This window comes from Barbus barbus (assembly GCF_936440315.1).
Source record: "Barbus barbus genome assembly, chromosome: 29".
Classification (NCBI taxonomy): Eukaryota; Metazoa; Chordata; class Actinopteri; order Cypriniformes; family Cyprinidae; genus Barbus; species Barbus barbus.
In genome coordinates, this window is record NC_136757.1 from 24,004,777 (window position 1) to 24,025,817 (window position 21,041).

The following is a 21,041-nucleotide window of genomic DNA, read 5'->3' on the forward strand; positions in this document are numbered from 1 at the left end:
ATGTACAAAAATGCACGCTGGGTGAGGAATACACGCCGTGTCAGGTGGAGGCTAGAGGTCTTCATGACTGCTTTTGGTAACGTTTTTTCATTTAATGGCAATGTCAGGTTGTGAATTGATATTATGAGATCCATTATTCCACCCTGTTACTGGGTGGCGACATGTGCTGTTTGACATCTCAACGTTCTCTATGTGGAATGGGCGGATCTGATGATCAATGTTTGAGGAGATGCTATAAGAGAATGAAGATTTTTGCAATTTATAATTCATTCTTAAAAATAATGGTTTACACAGTTTTGGTTTTCCAAAGAACCTTTCAGTGAACAATTCTTAAATACCTTATTTTTTCTTAGTGTAAAGAACTTTTTAAAATCTAAAGAACCTTTTTCTACTATTAAGAACCTTTTGGGGAATCTAATGGTTCTATGGATGTTAAAGGTTCTTTATGGAACCATAGATGCCATTAAAGAACCTTTGTTTTTGAGAGTGTTGTATACGTTATATATTTGATTTAGTGCATCTTTAGGTGTGTATTTACAAGACTGTGTTATTTAGCACAAGAAAGAGCTTAATAGTGAAGACTGAATATGTTATGAATTTTTGTAGTATTTATTATAAATGATGAGTACTTTGCTTTGTTATTGTCGTGAGTAAATGCTCATTGGCAAACAAAATCAATTAATTCACACTATAATGTGTTCTCATTCTACATGCTGCTGGACACATAACATATAAATCTTAATTGTATGAGACATGTACAGTAAATAATAAATAGTCAAGTATGTTTTTATTAATTAGAGGAAATCAATTTAAATGGTTGACACTCATTTAGTAAATAAACAAAAGAAAATCCTGCACACTACCAATACTTGCAAAAGTATAAAAAAAAAAAATTATATATATATATATATATATATATATATATATATATATATATATATATATAATATGCTGATATCGCGTTTGGTCTCGTTCTGTCTCGCGTATCTTGCCAGTGTCTGCGCTTGCTTGGCCATTTGTTGTGGAAAAATAAGGAAAGTGTGTCAAGCTAAATTCAATTAGTATTTTGTTAGATGGGTATAAAAAAGCTTAGTTTACCGCGGCATTTCTCCTCTTTTCTACTTGATTCACTTCTGTTTCAGTTTTTTATAACCGTTTCTTACTATGTGTAAGTAAGTTGTAGTTTTTAGCATGTGTGTTTGGTAGTGTTATTTCTTAGGATTACTGATGAACTATACTGTTGTCATTTGTATTTATCTATTTTAATTTTAGTTAAATAATGTCTGAATTTATTATGTCTATATAGGTCTTAGTTTTAGTTTGATTTAATTTGAGTTATTTTAATACTTCAACAAACTAAATGGAAATGAAATTATATATATATATATATATATATATATATATATATATATATATATATATATATATATATATATATATATATAGAATTTATAGATATGTATATATATTTATGTATGTATGTGTGTGTGTGGTTGTGCATATACATATATATATATATATATATATATATATATATATATATATATATATATATATATATATATATATATACAGTGGTGTGAAAAAGTGTTGGCCCCCTTCCTGATTTTTTATTTTTTTGCATGTTTGTCAAACTTTAATGTTTCAGATCATCAAACAAATTTAAATATTAATCAAGGATAACACAAGTAAACACAGCATGCAGTTTTTAAATGAAGGGTTTTTTTTATGAAGGGAAAACAAAATCCAAACCCACATGGCCCTGTGTGAAAAAGTGCTTTCCCCCCCAGTTTCTCTAGCCACACCCAGGCCTGATTACTGCCACACCTGTTCGCAATCAAGAAATCACTTAAATAGGACCTGCCTGACAGTAGACCAAAAGATCCTCAAAAGCTACACATCATGTTGAGATCCAAAGAAATCCAGGAACAAATGAGAAAGAAAGTCAATGAGATCTATCAGTCTGGAAAAGGTTATAAAGCCATTTCTTTTTTTTTTATTATTATTTATTTACTTTCCTCAAATAATATTAAACTTCCATCAGATGCATATCACACATTATACATCCGAGTACACTCATATATGGGCACCCATATATCTACACTCACATTCACATGATAAAGCCATTTCTAAAGCTTTGGGACTCCAGTGAACCACAGTGAGAGCCATTATCCACAAATGGCGAAAACATGGAACAGTGGTGAACCTTCCCAGGAGTGGCCGGCTGACCAAAATTACCCCAAGAGCGCAGCGACGACTCATCCAAGAGGTCACAAAAGACCCCACAACAACATCTAAAGAACTGCAGGCCTCACTTGCCTCAGTTAAGGTCAGTGTTCATGACTCCACCATAAGAAAGAGACTGGGCAAAAATGGCCTGCATGGCAGAGTTCCAAGACGAAAACCGCTGCTGAGCAAAAAGAACATAAAGGCTCATCTCAGTTTTGCCAGAAAACATCTCGATGATCCCCAACGAGACAAAAGTTGAACTTTTTGGAAGGTGTGTGTCCCATTACATTTAAAATAAAAGTAACACAGCATTTCAGAAAAAGAACATCATACCAACAGTAAAATATGGTGGTGGTAGTGTGATGGTCTGGGGCTGTTTTGCTGCTTCAGGACCTGGAAGACTTGCTGTGATTAAATGGAACCATGAGTTCAGCTGTCTACCAAAAATCCTGAAGGACAATGTCCGGCCACCTGTTTGTGACCTCAAGCTGAAGCGAACTTGGGTTCTGCAGCAGGACAATGATCCAAAACACACCAGCAAATCCACCTCTGAATGGCTGAAGAAAAACAAAATGAAGACTTTGGAGTGGCCTAGTCAAAGTCCTGACCTGAATCCTATTGAGATGCTGTGGCATGACCTTAAAAAGGCGGTTCATGCTCGAAAACCCTCCAATGTGGCTGAATTACAACAATTCTGCCAAGATGAGTGGGCCAAAATTCCTCCACAGCGCTGTAACAGACTCATTGCAAGTTATCGCAAATGCTTGATTGCAGTTGTTGCTGCTAAGGGTGGCCCAACAAGTTATTAGGTTTAGGGGGCAAGCACTTTTTCACACAGGTCATGTGGGTTTGGATTTTGTTTTCCCTTCATAATAAAAAAAAACTTCATTCAAAAACTGCATCTTGTGTTTACTTGTGTTATCTTTGATTAATATTTAAATTTGTTTGATGATCTGAAACATTAAAGTGTGACAAACATGCAAAAAAAAATCTGGAAGGGGGCCAACACTTTTTCACACCACTGTAGTTGTTATTTTTTTGGTGTTTGGCTTAGTTTTATGTTAGAATAATTATTATACTCTTTTACCTTTTTGTTCTTTAATATTTTGAATTGTTTTTAGTTTTATTTATTTATTGATTTTTTTTTTTATTTAAATGTTAAGTTTTGAAATTTTATTGTATGCATTTGTAATTTGTATTAAATTTCTTTATTTTTAAAATGCGTATAGGTAGTATTTATAAAGTTTTATCTTTTAATTTTTTATCTGTTTTTAGTTGTTTTAATACTGCAATTGATTGCTTCTCTTGTCCTCGTTTGTAAGTCGCGTTGCATAAAAGCGTCTGCAAAATGACTAAATAATAATAATAATTAAAATTGTATGTGTATATATATATATAACGTTACTGTTCTTGCTAGAGGATGCATCAATAAAAAGGATTAATTTCTTTCAAAAATGCAGAACAGTTACTCAAGTACTTTACACCCTTGTAAAACATTGCTGTAGTTGTATTGTATGTATTTTCCAGTTGCACTACAGACCAAGTCTGAATTTCCATTAAACAGCACCGTATGCCAGGTTCACTGAGCCATTGTCATTCTCTTTAAAAAATCTTGCTTGTATTGCTGGTTTCCTTGGCAGTCATTTCCTATTTGGAGCAGAGATCTCGAGGGAGGACTGCTTCCTGTCGGGTAGTGTGGGAACCATTGGAGGCGGAGTACACCGTACACAGTAAACCACAGATATAGGACACAAACTTAGACCAGACGGCAGGCTGCACTCCACAACATGAATTTAATTACAGCATGCGAGGTCTGCGGAGTCCACAATCTGCTGCTGTCTATTCTTCCTCGCTTATTATTGGCTCATGAAGACGTACTTAAAGAGAAACCGTTTTGCTTACCGTAATTTAGAAGTGCTTTTTTAATAATTGCCTATTTAGTGTTACCATTATTTTTTAAAGCTTTGTAGTGCAGTGATACATAGACTTTTAACTGCTGCTGCTTACGGTTTTATAACCTTTAATTATGCAATTCCTTAAAAAATATTCTTCTTTAGTAGAATCCTCTTTTTAAAGCATAACATTCCATGTAAACCCAACAAGAACTGCAAGAGCAGTATATTTTTAAATAGAAATCCTTGAAAATGGATTTGGGTGTGTTCAAGATGCAACAGATTGTTCCCTAGGGTGCTTGGAGACTGAGGCACTCCCTCGCTCTAAATGTTTTAGGCAGAGCGCTGTACAGTGAACACGGTTTCCAACCCTTGCATCTGATATCTTGCAGGAAAATCAAGGATAATCACTACACTGGCTCACTTCTCTTGCAGCCTCTGGACTTGTTTTGTTTTGCACTGGGACCATGCTGAATCAGAATAGTAAAAAGTAAGTTTAGGAAATGTTGCTTCTTCCTGTTTTTCTCATCTTGATGGCTGCGGTTCTAGTGAAAAGTCTTGTTATTGACACTGGGTTTGACGGGATTAACAGATTAGCTGGATGTTTTACTGTTTTTTGGTAACCTGCAATTGAGTTTGTTGTTTCAGTTCATACCATGCCAAAATGTTTTCCTTTTTTTGTAATAGCCTCTCAGAACGGAGCTTTGATGTCTGAATACCTAAGCAGTTATTGTAGTTTTTGATCCTGATGTGAAACGAAAGATTGATAAAACATTTTAATATAAAAAATGCATTATGTACAGCATTACCAAAAACAGTTCCACTTTCAACGGGGTCCAAAACTGAGGTTCTGTTTAGCATTATATACTTGTTTTACATCATGTTCCTTTGTTTTATTTTTATATTAGTTTTTTCAGAATTTCCATGTTTAAATTTGTATGTACTGTATGCAAATGTCATTGTTTTCTTAAAATAAGTACAAAAAACAAGATGCAAAGAGATTTTGACATTATACACTTCTCTTTTGCATTTTAAACTGATAAGAAAACATATTTAGAAGTTTCTTTTTGCAAACTCGACCTGCGTAAATTTCAGCTCCATGAGCTCACATTTCCCATGAGTCATCACCAGCCTTCTCTGATCAGAGGAGCCCATGCATGCACAAATAGAACAGGTTTGTGCCCATGCAGATGCCTGCTTGACCTTTGCATTATTTAATGCTACGAATGCCGTATTTTGTCTACTAATAGATTATTTTCAGTGCTTACTTTTTCAGAAAGAATATTTGGATAACAAGTCTGCCTTCTTGTTCAGAGATGTGGATTAGCGGTTAACATAACAAAGTGCTTGCATTGATGTAGGGGTGTGCAATATCACGATTTTTGATCCTGGAAGATGTATCCACGATCTGCTTTTGAACAAATATCACAAGAACAACATGTCATACACTCAAATGAAATGATAACTCAGCGGTAGAGTTACACTCACGGGAAACTGTGCTTTGCAATCACAAAAGTGCATTATTTGCATGTGCTTGTCAGTGAAGTATTTCATTCGTGTGCTGTTGTGATATGCGCTTTCTCTGAGCGCACACACTAAAAAGCCTGTCAAACAGCGCCTGATTACTGGACTACGCTATCTTTTTTGTCAGATTGCACTAATACTGGCAAAAACACACAAAGTTTGCATATAAACACAGTTGGTTATGTCTAAAGTGAAAGTAAACAGTTGAGAGATAAACGGATACATATCTGTTTATTAGATGTGTGCAAGTCTTAAAGTGACAACAACAAGTGAAGTCGTGGCCTAATGGTTAGAGAGTCAGACTTGCGAGTTCGAGTCTCGGGCCAGCAGGAATTGTAGGTGGGGGGAGTGAATGTCCAGCGCTCTCTCCACCCTCAATACCACGACTGAGGTGCCCTTGAGCAAGGCACCGAACCCCTAACTGCTCCCCGGGCGCCGCGGCATTAATGGCTGCCCACTGCTCCGGGTGTGTGTTCACGGTATGTGTGTTCACTGCTGTGTGTGTGCACTTTGGATGGATTAAATGCAGAGCACGAATTCCAAGTATGGGTCACCATACTTGGCCGTATGTCACTTCACTCACTGACTCACTCACTTGACTTTAATAGAAACAAAAACTGGGGACCAGCAACTGTTTGGTTACCTGCATTCATTTATTCATTCATTTATTCACTCACTCACTCTGTTTTTAAAATAGAGAAAGTAGTTTGCCTGTACTGCTCAGACATCTTTCAAAATAGTAAAACCAACATGACAAAGAATAATGATAAAATCATGAATTGTGATTTTTCTGAAAAAAAAAGTGATATGATATTTTTGCCATATCACCCACCCCTACATTGAAGTGTGCTGCTCATGTAGATGATGCAAGTTTGAGGTTTGCAGCATTTAGCAATCCCGAGAGGCCAAGCAATTGTTTACAAATTGCACATTTGATGATTTTTATGCATATATTTGAGTGTGTATGCCTCTCTATATATGTATATATTAAAAAAATACATTAATACTTGTATATATAATTATAGAAATATAGATATATGTAACTAACATTATGTAATTCATAGAATTTAGTATTAAAATATTATAAACCGTTTTTATAATTTTCTGTTATAATGCACGTCTTTTTCCATTCCTGTTGCCCTTATCGGTCATTCTCTAAATGCATAAAGCTTCCTTGTCATTTTGGTCAATGTTTGGAGCAAACATATGTTCGCCTCAGGTCTTTTGTGGATTCGCTGACACCACTGGCAGAGTCACTAGAGGGACGTTACATGAGTTTTATTATCAGCCTGCAGTCTACAGTGTGTCATTCGTCAATAGTTTAAATGCACTCAGGACCTGAGAAGCACTGGCTTGATTTTATCTATTACATGTCAGGAAAAATGAACAGATGAACTGTGGTATGCAGGACCTCGGGAGGGTAATATGGTCATCGTCCTGTGAGATTTGACCGAGAAGAGTTTTTTATAGCCCTTGACTGATGCCCTGTGCATTCTTATGGAACTAGGGTAATTTCAGAAAAATATCTGTATTTCTTGTGTTCTTTTACATCCCATTCTGACTGTCATGGACCAGGATAGCGAAATGGGCCTGTAACTTTCTTGAGACTTTCCAAGGGAGTTTTTATGTTATACAATTTCATAACTCGTAATTTGATCTGCCAGCTTTAATTTCTGTTAGGCGCAGTGTGCCTGTGTAATTCCATCATCTGTTACCTCAACTCAATATCTAATACTTATACGAAAATCAATTTGGGTGCACATTTTTTTCTCCTTTCTGGGTTGTACTGTATAGTAATTTGCAGGACTGGCAGGATGAGATTTGTGGATGCTATAACTTCAGTGATGTACAGCATGAGGGTGTCGCAATACAATATATTGATATATCAGTTATGAGTCTGTATTGTTTATTTATTTGCATCGTATCAATGAATATTCATATTTAATAAAAAAATGTCCTGCTCATTATCCTTATATTTATATTATATTGGCCATCATTTATCGCTCATTTGAATAATTTAATAGCATTGTTAGTGCAGTCGTAAATCTCAGAATGAATATCCATTTCAAATCCAACTAATTTTAGTTTTTAGTAATTTATTTTTCTATTTTTTTTGTATTTTATTATAAAAAAAATTTCAGACCTGAGTTATGTTTCATAGCTTTGTCTCAGATGTATAATAAGATTTCGTAGGAGAAATAAATATAGACTATAATGAGACATTTGTAGCTACAAAATATTGTAAGCTACAAAATTAACGTTGAAAGTGTTATTTTTTAAAAAGATTTTAAAGTGGTATATTGAAGTTCCTGTTGAAATGAACATTAGATTTCACATTTTGTTATCTTAGCAATTTAGAGCACAGTTTTAGATATGGTTGAGATATCGAAAACTTCAGAGAAGAGATACTTTTCTTATTTTTCTCATATTTGAGATGATTTTTCCCAGGAAACTCTTAACAGCTTACTTCATTTGCTCCATTTAATCTCATCATTGTCTAGGAGGAGCAATTAAGAAATTAGCAACATTTTCTTTCCTAAAGGAGCATGGAGAAGACAAGTCACACTTCCTGTTAACACTTCTTTCTCACCTTTTACTTTGTGTGTGTGTGTGTATATGAGTGTTACTTCCTTTTCATTTTTGTGACAGTACTAGTCATCTCAACATGCCCTCGGCAGTCTCATTCAAACAGTCCCATCCGAGTGAAGGTCAACCACCTGGAGGGCAAACTTTGTTTTCCACTTCCTATGTAAGACACACCTCACTTCCAATTAGGCAAAGCTGCTTTTTGATGCCTCATTACAACTTCCCTCATTTCCCAGGCCGCTGCCCCTCTGATCTTCGTCAGATATATCATGACGGTGCCTGGAAGCTTCGGCTTTTGTATGCACTGCAGCGGAACCGCTGACTAGTCAGGTGGTGAGAAGTCAGCAGCTCGTGCTGTGCTCACAGCAGCACGCCAGCATATTCCGATCGCATCTCACTTCTAATAAACTACAAATGCCTGTTTGACTCTGATGCATGTGTTCCTCTCTTCCTGTTTCGCTCCAGTAGATCCCATCTGATGCCGAGGCTGAAGGAATCGCGGTCTCACGAGTCGTTGCTCAGCCCCAGCAGTGCAGTAGAAGCTCTAGATCTCAGTATGGAGGAGGAAGTGCTCATCAAGCCTGTGCACAGCAGCATCCTGGGACAGGATTTCTGCTTTGAGGTGAGTCGGTTGACCTCAGTGCCCTGTTGAAGTCACAGCTCTGAATTAATTGCCAAAAGGACTTTTAATGTCTGACAAGTCTCAAAATAGCACGCAGCAAAGGCCCATTAAAACTTCATCAAGGCCATTAGCCAAGATCAAATAGTTTGCAGAAAATAGCAGCGCTATCTAGCCGTTCCGCAGTTAAGTCATTGAGGGGCCACGGGTCATGTTACTGGATGATTTTCACGTGTGCTGCAAAGAAGGCTCACTTAAAACAGATGCTTATATAATTACAAGGTCAGAGGGTGCAGACAAAGTAAACTGTGATCAGGCATTGACATGCAGGTTTCCTTATAGAATAGTTATTCAACTTAAAAAGGAAGAAAAAAATAAAAAATATATATATATATACACACACACACACACACACACACACACGCACGTCTTTAAATTTTGTGAAGTTACTCACTCTAATGTACTGTACTTGTAAACCTCTTTCTTCTGTGGAACTCCAAAAAGCACAAAAATACGATTAAAAGTAGTGCTGGGAAGCTGCTTTGAAACTTCAGCTTGCCAAGCAGCAAGCTAAGCGTAATTTGAAGTCGTTAATCTACAGTCGTGCTGCTGTTTTAGATTACAATTAGCTAACTATTGCACATTAAAATTACTTACAGAGGAATGTTTTTGTAAATAAAAAATACAATAATATATTTTGTTACGTAATAATATAATATAATTTATTTAGAGCAGTGTTTTTGTTTGCACAAAAACAATTGTTTTTGAAAAGGGTTTTTGAATTAATCACAGAATGATACTTAAATCAGGCATCTGCATGCATATCTTAAAACCAGAAGGGCCTTCCTGTCTCTTTGCATCTCCTGCCCAAAGGGTGCAAAAGAGCCTGTCCCATCTGTCTGAACATCTCCTCTCATTCTGTCTGTGCTCTGTGAGGTGAGTTCTGAGAGGCCAATTCACATGGAGTCGATGACTGTTACACTGCAGCAGACGCCAGCTGGAAAGAATGACACACTCACAGTTAGTAGGAGTTCTGCAGGGGTCAGCCAGAGGTCCATTATGGATTATGCTCTGTTTGCTCTATTTATTCCATCATTTATCATGTAAACTAGAATTATAACATTCAGAATTATATGGAAATTGAATTGCATTTTGTAGGGTACATAAAATTTCTGAGGTGGAAGGATGAACTGAGTTTTTAAAATAAGCCTAATTTACATAAAATTACATTTTTGAGCTTAAAAATAATGTTTTGCCATTACATTGTAAATGTTTACAATTGCTTGTTTTAAATATAATGTAGCTATTTCTTAATTTTGTTCATTCTTAGTCTTTTTTTATTTGATAACATTTCGCAATCTGCTTATTTATATATTATTTCAATTTAAATATTTTAAAATTATTTATTTTTGTTTAGTATTTGTTACTTTATTTTGAATATTTATTTCAGTTTAAATAGAATTTATTTAAATGTATCATTTAAATTTATTTTATTTTTATGATATTTCACAATTAATTATTTAAAATATAGTTTACATTCTAATTTAATGGCAATTATTTTTATTTCATATTTACTTCTTAATTTTTCTAATTTCTTGTTTTAAATGTTTATTTCAAGTATAATTTAAATACAAAGGAGAAGCAGCGCTACATCAGGGCAGGTAACGCCTTGTTAAACTGGATCGGTTTTCAAATTAGAGCTGTTTTGGTTCTGAAACACAGCATGCAAAAGTCTCGCAACTGTTCCGTGAATTCACCCCTCTGTATTCAAACGCGGTCCTGTACTTTTGTTGTCACCTGGATTGTGTGACTGTGAGCAGATGGTCTTTTCAGGATACATTTGTAAAAGGCCTATGCATGTATCTCAGCTCTCTGATATTGCATGTGATCCTGAAAATGTTAAATCTAAGTGCATTCTGTCTGATAGGGCTATTTGAGAGTTTTATTCTTCCTCCAAATGTAATTGCTCTCCACTCCTGGGAAACGCTTCATTGATTGAGTGCTGTAGCGTTCAGTGGATCTCTCTGCTCACGTCCACCATCTCCCGATCTGCATTTCAGACCTTTCTAGCTCCCTTAATGCACTTATCCGCAAATTTGATAATTGTAATCTGTAATTGCAGGTAACTACTTCAACAGGAAGCAAATGCTTCTCATGTCGGTCGGCTGCCGAGAGAGACAAATGGATGGAGAATTTGAGACGTGCTGTGCATCCCAACAAGGTAAACTGGATGATTCATCTGAATCCTGGGTAATTCTAGAAGAGATGAGGTTTAAGCCAGTCAGCATGTTTCTTTTTCATATATCCTGTCTCACATATTGACCGTTTCTAATCGACTTCTCTGCATTAACTCGGCTTAACTTGTTAACGTACACAGGAGGTTATCTAATTCCTTTCTGCAGTTTACAGAGGTCATTGTAAAACGCAGTGTTTTCGTTTTTTATATTCCGCAGGATAACACCCGTCGGGTGGAAAACATGCTGAAATGTTGGGTTATCGAAGCCAAGGACTTGCCGGCAAAGAAAAAATACTTTTGTGAACTTTGTCTGGATGACACGTTATACGCACGGACTACCTGCAAACTCAAAACGGACAATGTTTTCTGGGGCGAACACTTTGAGTTCAACAACCTGCCCTCAGTTAAGAGCATCACCGTGCATCTTTACAAAGAAACGGACAAAAAGAAAAAGAAGGACAAAAATAACTACGTGGGCCTGGTCAATATCCCTATAGCGGCAGTCACCGGGCGGCAGTTTGTGGAAAAATGGTATTCTGTGAGCACGCCGAATCCCAATAAAGGAAAGAGTCCGGGACCCTTGGTCCGAATGAAATCCCGATATCAGAGCATGAGCATCCTCCCCATGGAGCAGTACAAGGAGTTCGCAGAGTATATTACTAACAATTATATGCTAATGTGCTCATTGCTGGAGCCAGTGCTAAGTGTGAAGAACAAGGAGGAGATGGCTTCTGCACTTGTCCATATCTTACAAAGCACAGGCAAGGCCAAGGTAAGATGACTGCATTGTATGCTTTTATGCCACTTTAAAGTAAACATGAAATCAGAGTTCACCCCATTTTCTCTCCTAATGCACATTCCTGCTCTTGTTGTACAGGATTCATCAGTTCACATTATTACAGTATAACCGTTTCAGGCTACTGTTGTACAGTATATACAACAAATATGATACGTACAGTAAGAAATGAGATAAAACAAATCATACACAAATACACAAATTTTTGTTTAATACATTTTAGTATATATATATATATATATATATATATATATATATATATATATATATATATATATATATATATATATATATATATATATATATATATATATATATATATATATATATATATATATACACACACACACACACTAGCATTTTAGTGCCATGTAAAAAAAAATGAACAAACGTAAGATTACAAGAATAAATTTGTAATATTTTAAAAAATAAAGTCAGAATTGTGAGAATAAAGTCGTAGCATTGTGAGATTAAAGTTGTCATATTTTGAGGTTAAAATAGTAGTATTGTGAGATTAAGTTCTTTAGTATTTTCTATTTTGAGAATAAAGTCAAAATTAGCAGAACAAGTCATATCAATAAAGTCAGAAATATGAGATTAAAGTGGACCACTGGTTGCCATTTCAGAGTTATTTATTGCTAAATCCTATGCTAAAGTAGATTTAACTAAATCATCCACATCCATTTCTCACATAGAAGGTAAAGGAACAACGATTAATCAAAATATTAACTTTATTCTCAAAATATTAAAACTGTAATCTCATATTTCTACTATATTATTCCTGTATTGACTAAAGTTGTAATTCTGACTTTATTCTGGAAATATTTCAACTTTAATTCTCTCTTTGATTTTTTTTTTTTAGTATTTTTTTTAACGTGGCACTAAAACGCTATAATTTCCAGAAGTCATCACTCAGAAATGCATCATATTCCATAATTAAAATGAGGTGCAAAGGCCTTTTCATGCTGCCTATACAAGTAAATGTGTTGCCTGGCTGCATTTGTCACTTCTAGGAAGATTATTTCATTATAGACTCTCACAGATGCAGTTTGCTGACAACCGAACGAGAGAGTGACATGACGATTTGTTCAACTTTGTCAAGATAAAACACTCAACAATCATTGTGCTACTTTGAGTTCCCATGTTACATTCTGAGTTATTTTGGGTTTTGAGGTCTTAGTATAAAGAAGCTGACTGACAGTGACAGTTATTTTGAAGATTTTTATATTTTGAACCGAAACAGTTGCCTAGTTGTGAGTGTTGCCGAAAGAAACAGAACAGGACGTTCTAGGCCTTACTCTAAACCCATCAAATGTCCAACTGCGAAAAACGTCAATGATAGAGAAGAACAATAGAGACGTGGCCTGCTTCCCTTCATTTAATCATGGGAGTGCTGAGCGCTATGATTGCCCTCATTAACTTGAGCACGAACGGCTCTGATACTCGCCATAAATCTGCCTTAGAATCAAATGACATCACAAACAAAAGCGCACCGTCTGACGCTTTGTCACTTATCTGTCATTATTGATTAAATGCTGCTAGAGAGAGTTGTTTTGCGATTGCTTTTTTTACTGCAGCAGCCTGACGCCAATCCAAGCCATTGTTGCATCATAACGGACCTGCACAACAATTTGCCATCCAGTTCTCTAGAATATGCGATTGCATTATTGTAAAGTGCCACTCTGAGCTTATTTAGGAATTTGTGCAATCTGTGCAATGCAGCAATACAAGCCCAAAGCACAATGTGTCTTGTGTTTAGACGTGCTTGAATGAGATTTTGGTATTTTGTTTGCCTTTTGTGTTGAATGAAAAATTAATTCTGTCCTTTTCAGCTGCCCATAGCTGTTATTTTCCAACATTTTGCCATCACAGCGCACAATTCAAGCCAAAATGCATACAGTATTATGTAATTTTTCAGACAATCAACGAAGTGGCTGGTCTGTCATTACAGCAGAACTGTAAGTCAATAAAGCCACTGTCTTTCATTACAGAAGAGTTAATTGGTCAGGGACTGCATTGTCTCTCATTATATGAGACCAGAGCTGGTCAGCCAGTGCATTGTCTTTCATTAGCTGAAGCCTGGTTACTGTAAATAAAGTGAATTGACTTAGTCTCTGCATTCCACAGCTTCCTGTCTTTGTCTGCAGGCCTGCATGATTTCAATAACGAGGACTGATTAGCCTGATTATGTACTGATAGCACATGATTGAAATAATATCTGTCTGCATGGGGTATCTCGTTTTAAAATTGTCTTCAAATTGAATTGCTGCATGCCAGAATTGTTGAATGATAAGCTCTCCATAATGTGTAGTCGCATAGTATGACTTTCACCTTAATTGATCTAATAATTAGCCATCAAATTTGTAAAGTAGTCTTGAGATGTGCATTTCATCTTTGTTAATGTATCAAACATATTTTGATGCGCACAACTGTTAATGGCAAAGATGCAGCATGTATTCACTGTATGTATTCAGTATATAATGTATACAATATTATAACCTGTATATATTAAGATATGAATTACATACAGTTGCATCCGAAAGTTTGTGAACCCCTTGAAGAATCTGTGAAAATGTGAATAATTTTAACAAAATAAGATAGAGAGCATACCAAATCCATGTTATTGTTTATTTAGTACTTTCCTGAATAAGATATTTTACATAAAAGATGTTTACAATTAGACCACAAGACAAAAAAATAGCTGAAATTATTCAAATAACCCCATTCAATAGTTTGGGAACCCTTGGTTCTTAATAGCCTACTGTGTGTGGTTACCTGGATGATCTACGACTGTTTTTTTTTGTTTTTGTTTTTTGTGATGGTTGTTCATGAGTTCCTTGTTTGTTCTGAACAGTTAAACTGAGTACTGTTCTTCAGAAAAATCCTCCTTTTGCATATTTGAACCCTTTCCAGCAGTAACTGTATGATTTTGAGATCCATCTTTTCACACTGAGGACAATTGAGGGACTCAAACAAAACTATTAAAAAAGGTTCAAAGGTTCACTGATGCTCCTGAAGGAAACACGATACATTAAGAGCCGGGGGTGAAAACTTTTGAACAGGATGAAGATGTCCACATTTTTCTTATTTTGTAGAATTGGAAAATATCTTACTCAAGAGAGTACTAAATAAAAAAATAACATGCATTTTGTATGATCTCTCTCATTTTGTTAAAATTATTAAGGGGTTCCCAAACTTTCGCATGCAACTGTATGTATTATTTACATAATACCTATTCAGGGGGGTGTTCCAGAAAGCAGGGTTAACTTACCATCTGCTAAACCCTGAACTCTCAACCCAAACCTTGCTTACTCGAGGTATGTTGGTTCCAAAAACGAGTCCAGGAGTAAGTTCATTCAACCCAGAGTATGTTCCTGGTTTACACACAAGACATTCTCAATAGAGCGATGAATCGACGAGTCACTATGGAAACGGACGCTTACAAAAAGTGCGCCATACTGCTTCTTTCTTCTTCTTCTGTTCAAAGGCCATTTGCACACTTAGTGCATATCGCCACATAATGGGTGGTTGTGCAATCATTTTTCTTTTTTTACGTTTAATCTTTAATCCTTGAAAATAAGAATTGTATTGTTTGTTTGATGCTAGTTATATAATAAATATTATCAGATATGTATTTTTATTATAGAAATACATTATAGAAAATGCAAGTTCCATGAATATATATAATAAAATAAACATTACCTTGTCATAAGTGTTTTATAATTTAGGCAGATAACTATTATGCCAATACAATAAATATAATAACCATATTATAATAGATTACCTTATATTTGATTTATATTAGTGCTTTATAATTTACATATCATACAACTATATATAACTTATTGTAATAATATATGATATTGTGCGCTATCTGTAACACCCACTGGAGTCTCGTTAGTAAGTCACGCACATATGCGCTGATATCTGTAAGCTAACCCTGAAACAGAACCTACTCCGGAGCAGGTTATCTTCAGAGAGTAAGTTGCTATGGTTTCTTACATACCCTGAAAGTTAAAGTTGAGGTTATCTGCTTACTTACCCTTAAACATACCCGGGTATGTCACATAACCTGCTTTCTGGAACACCCCCCAGGAGCTTTATCAACTATAAAAGGGAATTAGATAGATATGAATTATCCATTGTTATTTTTTATATTTATTTATTACCCCTTGTTGATTTTAGATAAATTGCCTATTACTTACATTTTTAAATGCACCATTTATACAGTAGGTATTCAATATATAATGTATACAATGTAGTGTGTCTTTATTATGTACTGTGTATATACATACATATAGGCCTATTTATGTGTGTGTTTATTAACAGGGTCATTAAATAAAAAAAAATCCAATGTTTTTTTTTTATATATACATTTCTATTAAGTTTTTATATGTTAGTTTTTAATTATTTTTTAAATTTTTCCATGTTGATTTTCGATAAAGCTCCTAAATAGGTATTATTTACATTTTTAAATATGCAGAAGTTACGGTATGTATTCAGCATATGAATAATATTGTGTGTATATATTATATACCGAATTTAATACTGTATATCAACATTTAAATTATTAGCAATATTCATTTCATGTCTTTACATGATACCTTTTAATTTAGATTATACCGATAGCTTTATCCAAAGTTAAAAGGGTCGATAAATAAATCTAAAATATCCAATGTTTTTATATCTTATTTTTAAAATATAAAACATAATTGTTTTTTGTTTTTTTTATATTTATTTATTGCTCCTTGTCAATTTTATTTAAAGCTCCTAAATAGATATTATTTTTAAATATACCATTAATAATTATATATTTAACTTTCATGTCTTTTATGTTTCATTATCTTTTAAATTATATTTTATATAATTTTCTGCTGGCCTAAATAAATAAGAATTGCCTGTTTTGATTTCATGGTGACTTTAAATTGATCAAAGTTGGCATATATATATATATATATATATATATATATATATAGTTCTGCAGAGCTTTGTGATACACGGATACAGGTCCAGTCTGTTTGTGCAGGAACTATTGATCATGCTGTGTGAAGGTGTGAGACGGTGGGGGGAGATTCACGATTCTAACCTCACATAAAGAGCCAAAGTGTCCACTCAGGGTTTGTCCCGAGGGAAATTCCCAGTGTCAGGCCTCATGCTAATCAGCTTTTATTAATTCAGCTGTTGGTTTGAGGGCCAAACGGGTTCATGTGATCACGCACAGTGAAGAATTAAGCTGTAATGTGCGAGTCCGAAAGATTATTTATCAGCATGGCTGTGCACTAGGGAGGTGGGGCCTGTGGGACAGGGGTCATTAGTGGATCGCCCAGAGGATGAACGAACTCGTGAGGGCACACAATGCCATTTTAACAAGCCACTGCTTACTTATTCATGCCTGCCTCAAACTGTTGTAAGCATGAAGCTTAAACAGGACGTTAACAATCCTTCCACAGGCTATTGGACAGCAGGAAAAATGGAAAACATCGATAAGTATCATAATGACTGAATGGCCAATGAAAAAAATTTGAATTCACAGTATTTTAAGATGGCAACAGATTTCAGTTTTATTGGTTTGGTTTGGTTTAATTAAATGAGCAAAATAAACAACAAAACCAACAATAGGTTGTGTCAGGTCATATAATACTGTATGTATGTGTGTGTGTGTATATATTTCAAAAAGTGAGCTGAGACATTTTTAATGTTACAAAAGATTTCCATTTCAAATAAACACTGAACCTTCTATTCATCAAAAACTTCTGAAAAAATGACAGTTTCCACAAAAATATGCAGTACAACTGTTTTAGTCATTGGATAATAATAAGAAATATTTATTGAGCCCCAAATCAGCATATTAGAATGATTTCTGAAGGGTTATGTAATGGATGCTCAAAATTCAGCTTTGCAGTTCTTTTAAATTGTAATAATATTTTGCAATATTACTGTTCTTACTGTAGCTCTGATCAAATAAATGCAGCCTTGTTGCGTTTCAAAATCTGTAAAGAAAAGAAAACAGCAAACTTTTCATCAGTAGTGTATACTGTGCACATTATGAGAATTGTATACACAGAAAAAGCAGACCTACTATATTTCTACCAACATATTCAATATACACATCACACTATGCACAGTATCCTGCAATGCAGTGTGCTTTGCTTGCAGTGTGACGAATGAACTGGAAGTAATATCAACCACAATTTTTAACATCTCCCTCTCAACTGCCAAAGATATTTTTTAACAAAACTGGGCTACGAAAACCCATATTTCTGAGCTGTTAGCTGGGCACCACTCATGCAATCTAATAAGGTCATGTGACAACAATATCTCACTAACTTAAAGCATTTACAGCTGCATGCTGTTTCACATGTATTATTTGCTTAAAATATAGACAGTATATTCTGCCTAGTATGCAGTAAATGCTTCACTAGTACTCAATTTTCCATAAAACCCTCATAGTTTTTCTTTTGCAGATGTGTGCTGATTGTGGTGCTAGGCTACAGACAAGCATGATGGGATGTGACAGGTATGCTGGAGAAAATGCGCTGTGCTCGGTGGCGTCTGATTAGTGGTGAGACTATGGATAAGTCTCATCAGGGAACGGGAGCTGAGTGCTGCTCACTGTGTTAAGCTCTCGTGTCCTAATTGAATACCGAGCGCTGTGACTCCTGCCAAAGACGCAGAGCTTTTTGAGAAACTGGGTCTCATTTGATCCTCTCAGTGTCATAACCACAATGCACCTCTACCTGACTGGGAAGGGAACAGCTCAGATATACCAGTGATTGCTGAGAGAGCTTTGTGCAGCACAGAAAATCCTGTAATGTGTCGGCAACTGTTTAGATTGTTGCGGACACCTGCTTATGAGACTGAATCCTCAGAAGGGTGCTTGTAGAGACATGCAATAATGACTCGGACACTATCTCTCAAAACACAGTCATACATCTGCTGCAGATCATTGATCCAACACCAGGGCATCAGCAGAAATCACGGCCAGCTGTAGACACACACCCATGTCCTTTACGGAGATTCTGCTGACAGCAGCAGCACAGCACCACCCACATTGATCCTGAATCTCTCTCGCATTACATAGCTTATGACCAGATTGTGTTTTTGATACTGGTGGGATATGGTGTATGCCATCGATATGCATCCTAAACCAGCATAGAGTAGCATGGGAACTCATACTGGTCTCTTAATCCATGCTAAACACATGGCGCTTATACAGGTCAGAAGCTGTTTGATGCTTCTTAAATAATACAGTTTGAACTGTATTTGAAGTATCTGACAGCATCAATTCAATTCTGCGGTATCATTTACTAATCATTCTTTGGAGACTTAGACTTGTTTAGGGACAAAAAGAGAACTTTTTTTTACCACTAATAATTACCACCTTTACCACCTTTTTACCACTTATATTGTTCATGATTTCTTTCCATTTTGTAATTATTGTGAAATATACAACATTATGAATATACAGTATAATGATATAATTAGCAGAATCCGTTTTCGTATTAAAAATGTGCTAAAAATTAAATTTTAGTCGTTTTTCTTTTATTTCAATGTCATTCTGGAGTCTTAAAGTTTTAAGGTTTATAGTTTTTACTGACAGACAGGCAGATTTATGGATCAGGGTGAAAGAACTTAATTTCCTATAAAGCCATTACCTGTTAAATTTCTTAGAACTGCAATTAAGTAGATTACACTTCCTGTCATTACATTCCAGACTGTTTTTTTATTCTTTCCATGCAAAAGGAAAAGTGCATAGATGATGTCGTTATTCACTTAAGATCCACCCATCAGGCATAGCTCTGAAATCTTAAAACCTGATCATGATTTAATTTTAACAATTAAAATTATCTGAAGATATTAGATGGTTTTCCGATTTTTTTAAGTATGGTGCACAAGTCTTCTTTTATCATGCTTTTTGTACATTTTGGAGCTCTGAATATAAATTATATTTTGAATGTAAATTAAGCCTATAGACTACAAAAGACCTCTCACGGGGGCCACATGAGAACAAATCTTTAGCAAATAACAAATCTTTACTCGTGGGCTTCTGAGGTCTTGATGTGCTCAGCTGAAACCGATTACAGATGCAGAGAAGCCAGAGCCGAGACATGAGATACGCATCATCAGTGAGGAAAAACAGGAATTGAGGCAAAGAATATTACAAGACCTCGCTGAACTATACAATGTCCATTATCCCACAATCAATACGGTATCACTGCGTATGAGTCATCCATCTCCCCTGCTGCATATCCATAACCGTCTCAATCTGGAGCACGTCCTGACTGGAGCTGCAGTGTGTCTCCTGGACTCAAATAAAAACCCCTGCATCTGGCCCATCAGATGCATTTGCTGTTTTCCAGGTCATCCAGTCAGACACCAGGTTCTGGATGGTTCAGAATCAAATGTGTGACTTCAAAAACAGAGTGATCAAAGATGAGCAGATGGGGAAAGAAAGGAGGAAACAGACCAGAAGCTGCACAGTAGACACAAACACAGCCTTTTCCTTTGAGTTTTATTGTGTGTTCTAAAGCCAGCATGATTTGTGGGCCATTTTTGTCAGTTTTATATGCAAAAACAATTATAAATATAGTTGAATTATCTGATAAGTTATGAAAACTTTATCAAAACATTGTTGTATTTGTCTAAGCATCCCGATCAGCCAGAAACAGCAACATTTGCTCGACCGATGAGTTTGGGTGAAACTTTGTTATCTGACAAATGAGAGTCAAGGGAAAGCATTTATAATTTAAACAGGTTTCAAGCAGTTAAAGTCTATCTCTATAAATTCTGCTCATCAATAAAGACTTCTTAATGTTTTGTCTCCCTCAGGACTTTCTGACAGATCTAATGATGTCTGAGGTGGATCGGTGCGGAGACAATGAGCATCTCATATTCCGTGAGAACACACTGGCTACTAAAGCTATAGAGGAGTACCTGAAACTAGTGGGACAGAAGTACCTTCAGGATGCTTTAGGTAAAAAAAAAAACATACTGACTTTGTGTATACATTTCTGTGAAAATTGTCATCCAAATCAAAGCAATACTTTCTTTACAATTTCTGCAGACCATCACATATGCTTGTGAGAGAATATATAATCAATAATTTACTGATTTTTTTTTTTGTGTGTAGTCTGTGTTTTTGAAGTTATTTTCAATTAT

The 21,041-nt window shown here is 35.4% G+C and overlaps 1 protein-coding gene across 4 annotated transcripts in view; it reads left to right on the forward strand.

Annotated features, from left to right (window-relative positions):
- Positions 1 to 21,041, forward strand: part of LOC306849730 (disabled homolog 2-interacting protein-like) — a 102,606-nt gene that overhangs the window by 59,613 nt on the left and 21,952 nt on the right. For 3 of the 4 annotated variants that reach the window (XM_079384994.1, XM_079384993.1, XM_079384996.1), the window contains 4 exons: positions 8,697 to 8,853; positions 10,973 to 11,071; positions 11,304 to 11,858; positions 20,712 to 20,856. In XM_079384994.1, the coding sequence (XP_079241120.1) occupies positions 8,697 to 8,853; positions 10,973 to 11,071; positions 11,304 to 11,858; positions 20,712 to 20,856 (956 nt within the window). The remainder of the gene's footprint in view (positions 1 to 8,696; positions 8,854 to 10,972; positions 11,072 to 11,303; positions 11,859 to 20,711; positions 20,857 to 21,041) is intronic. The other variant, XM_079384995.1, reaches the window with a different exon arrangement.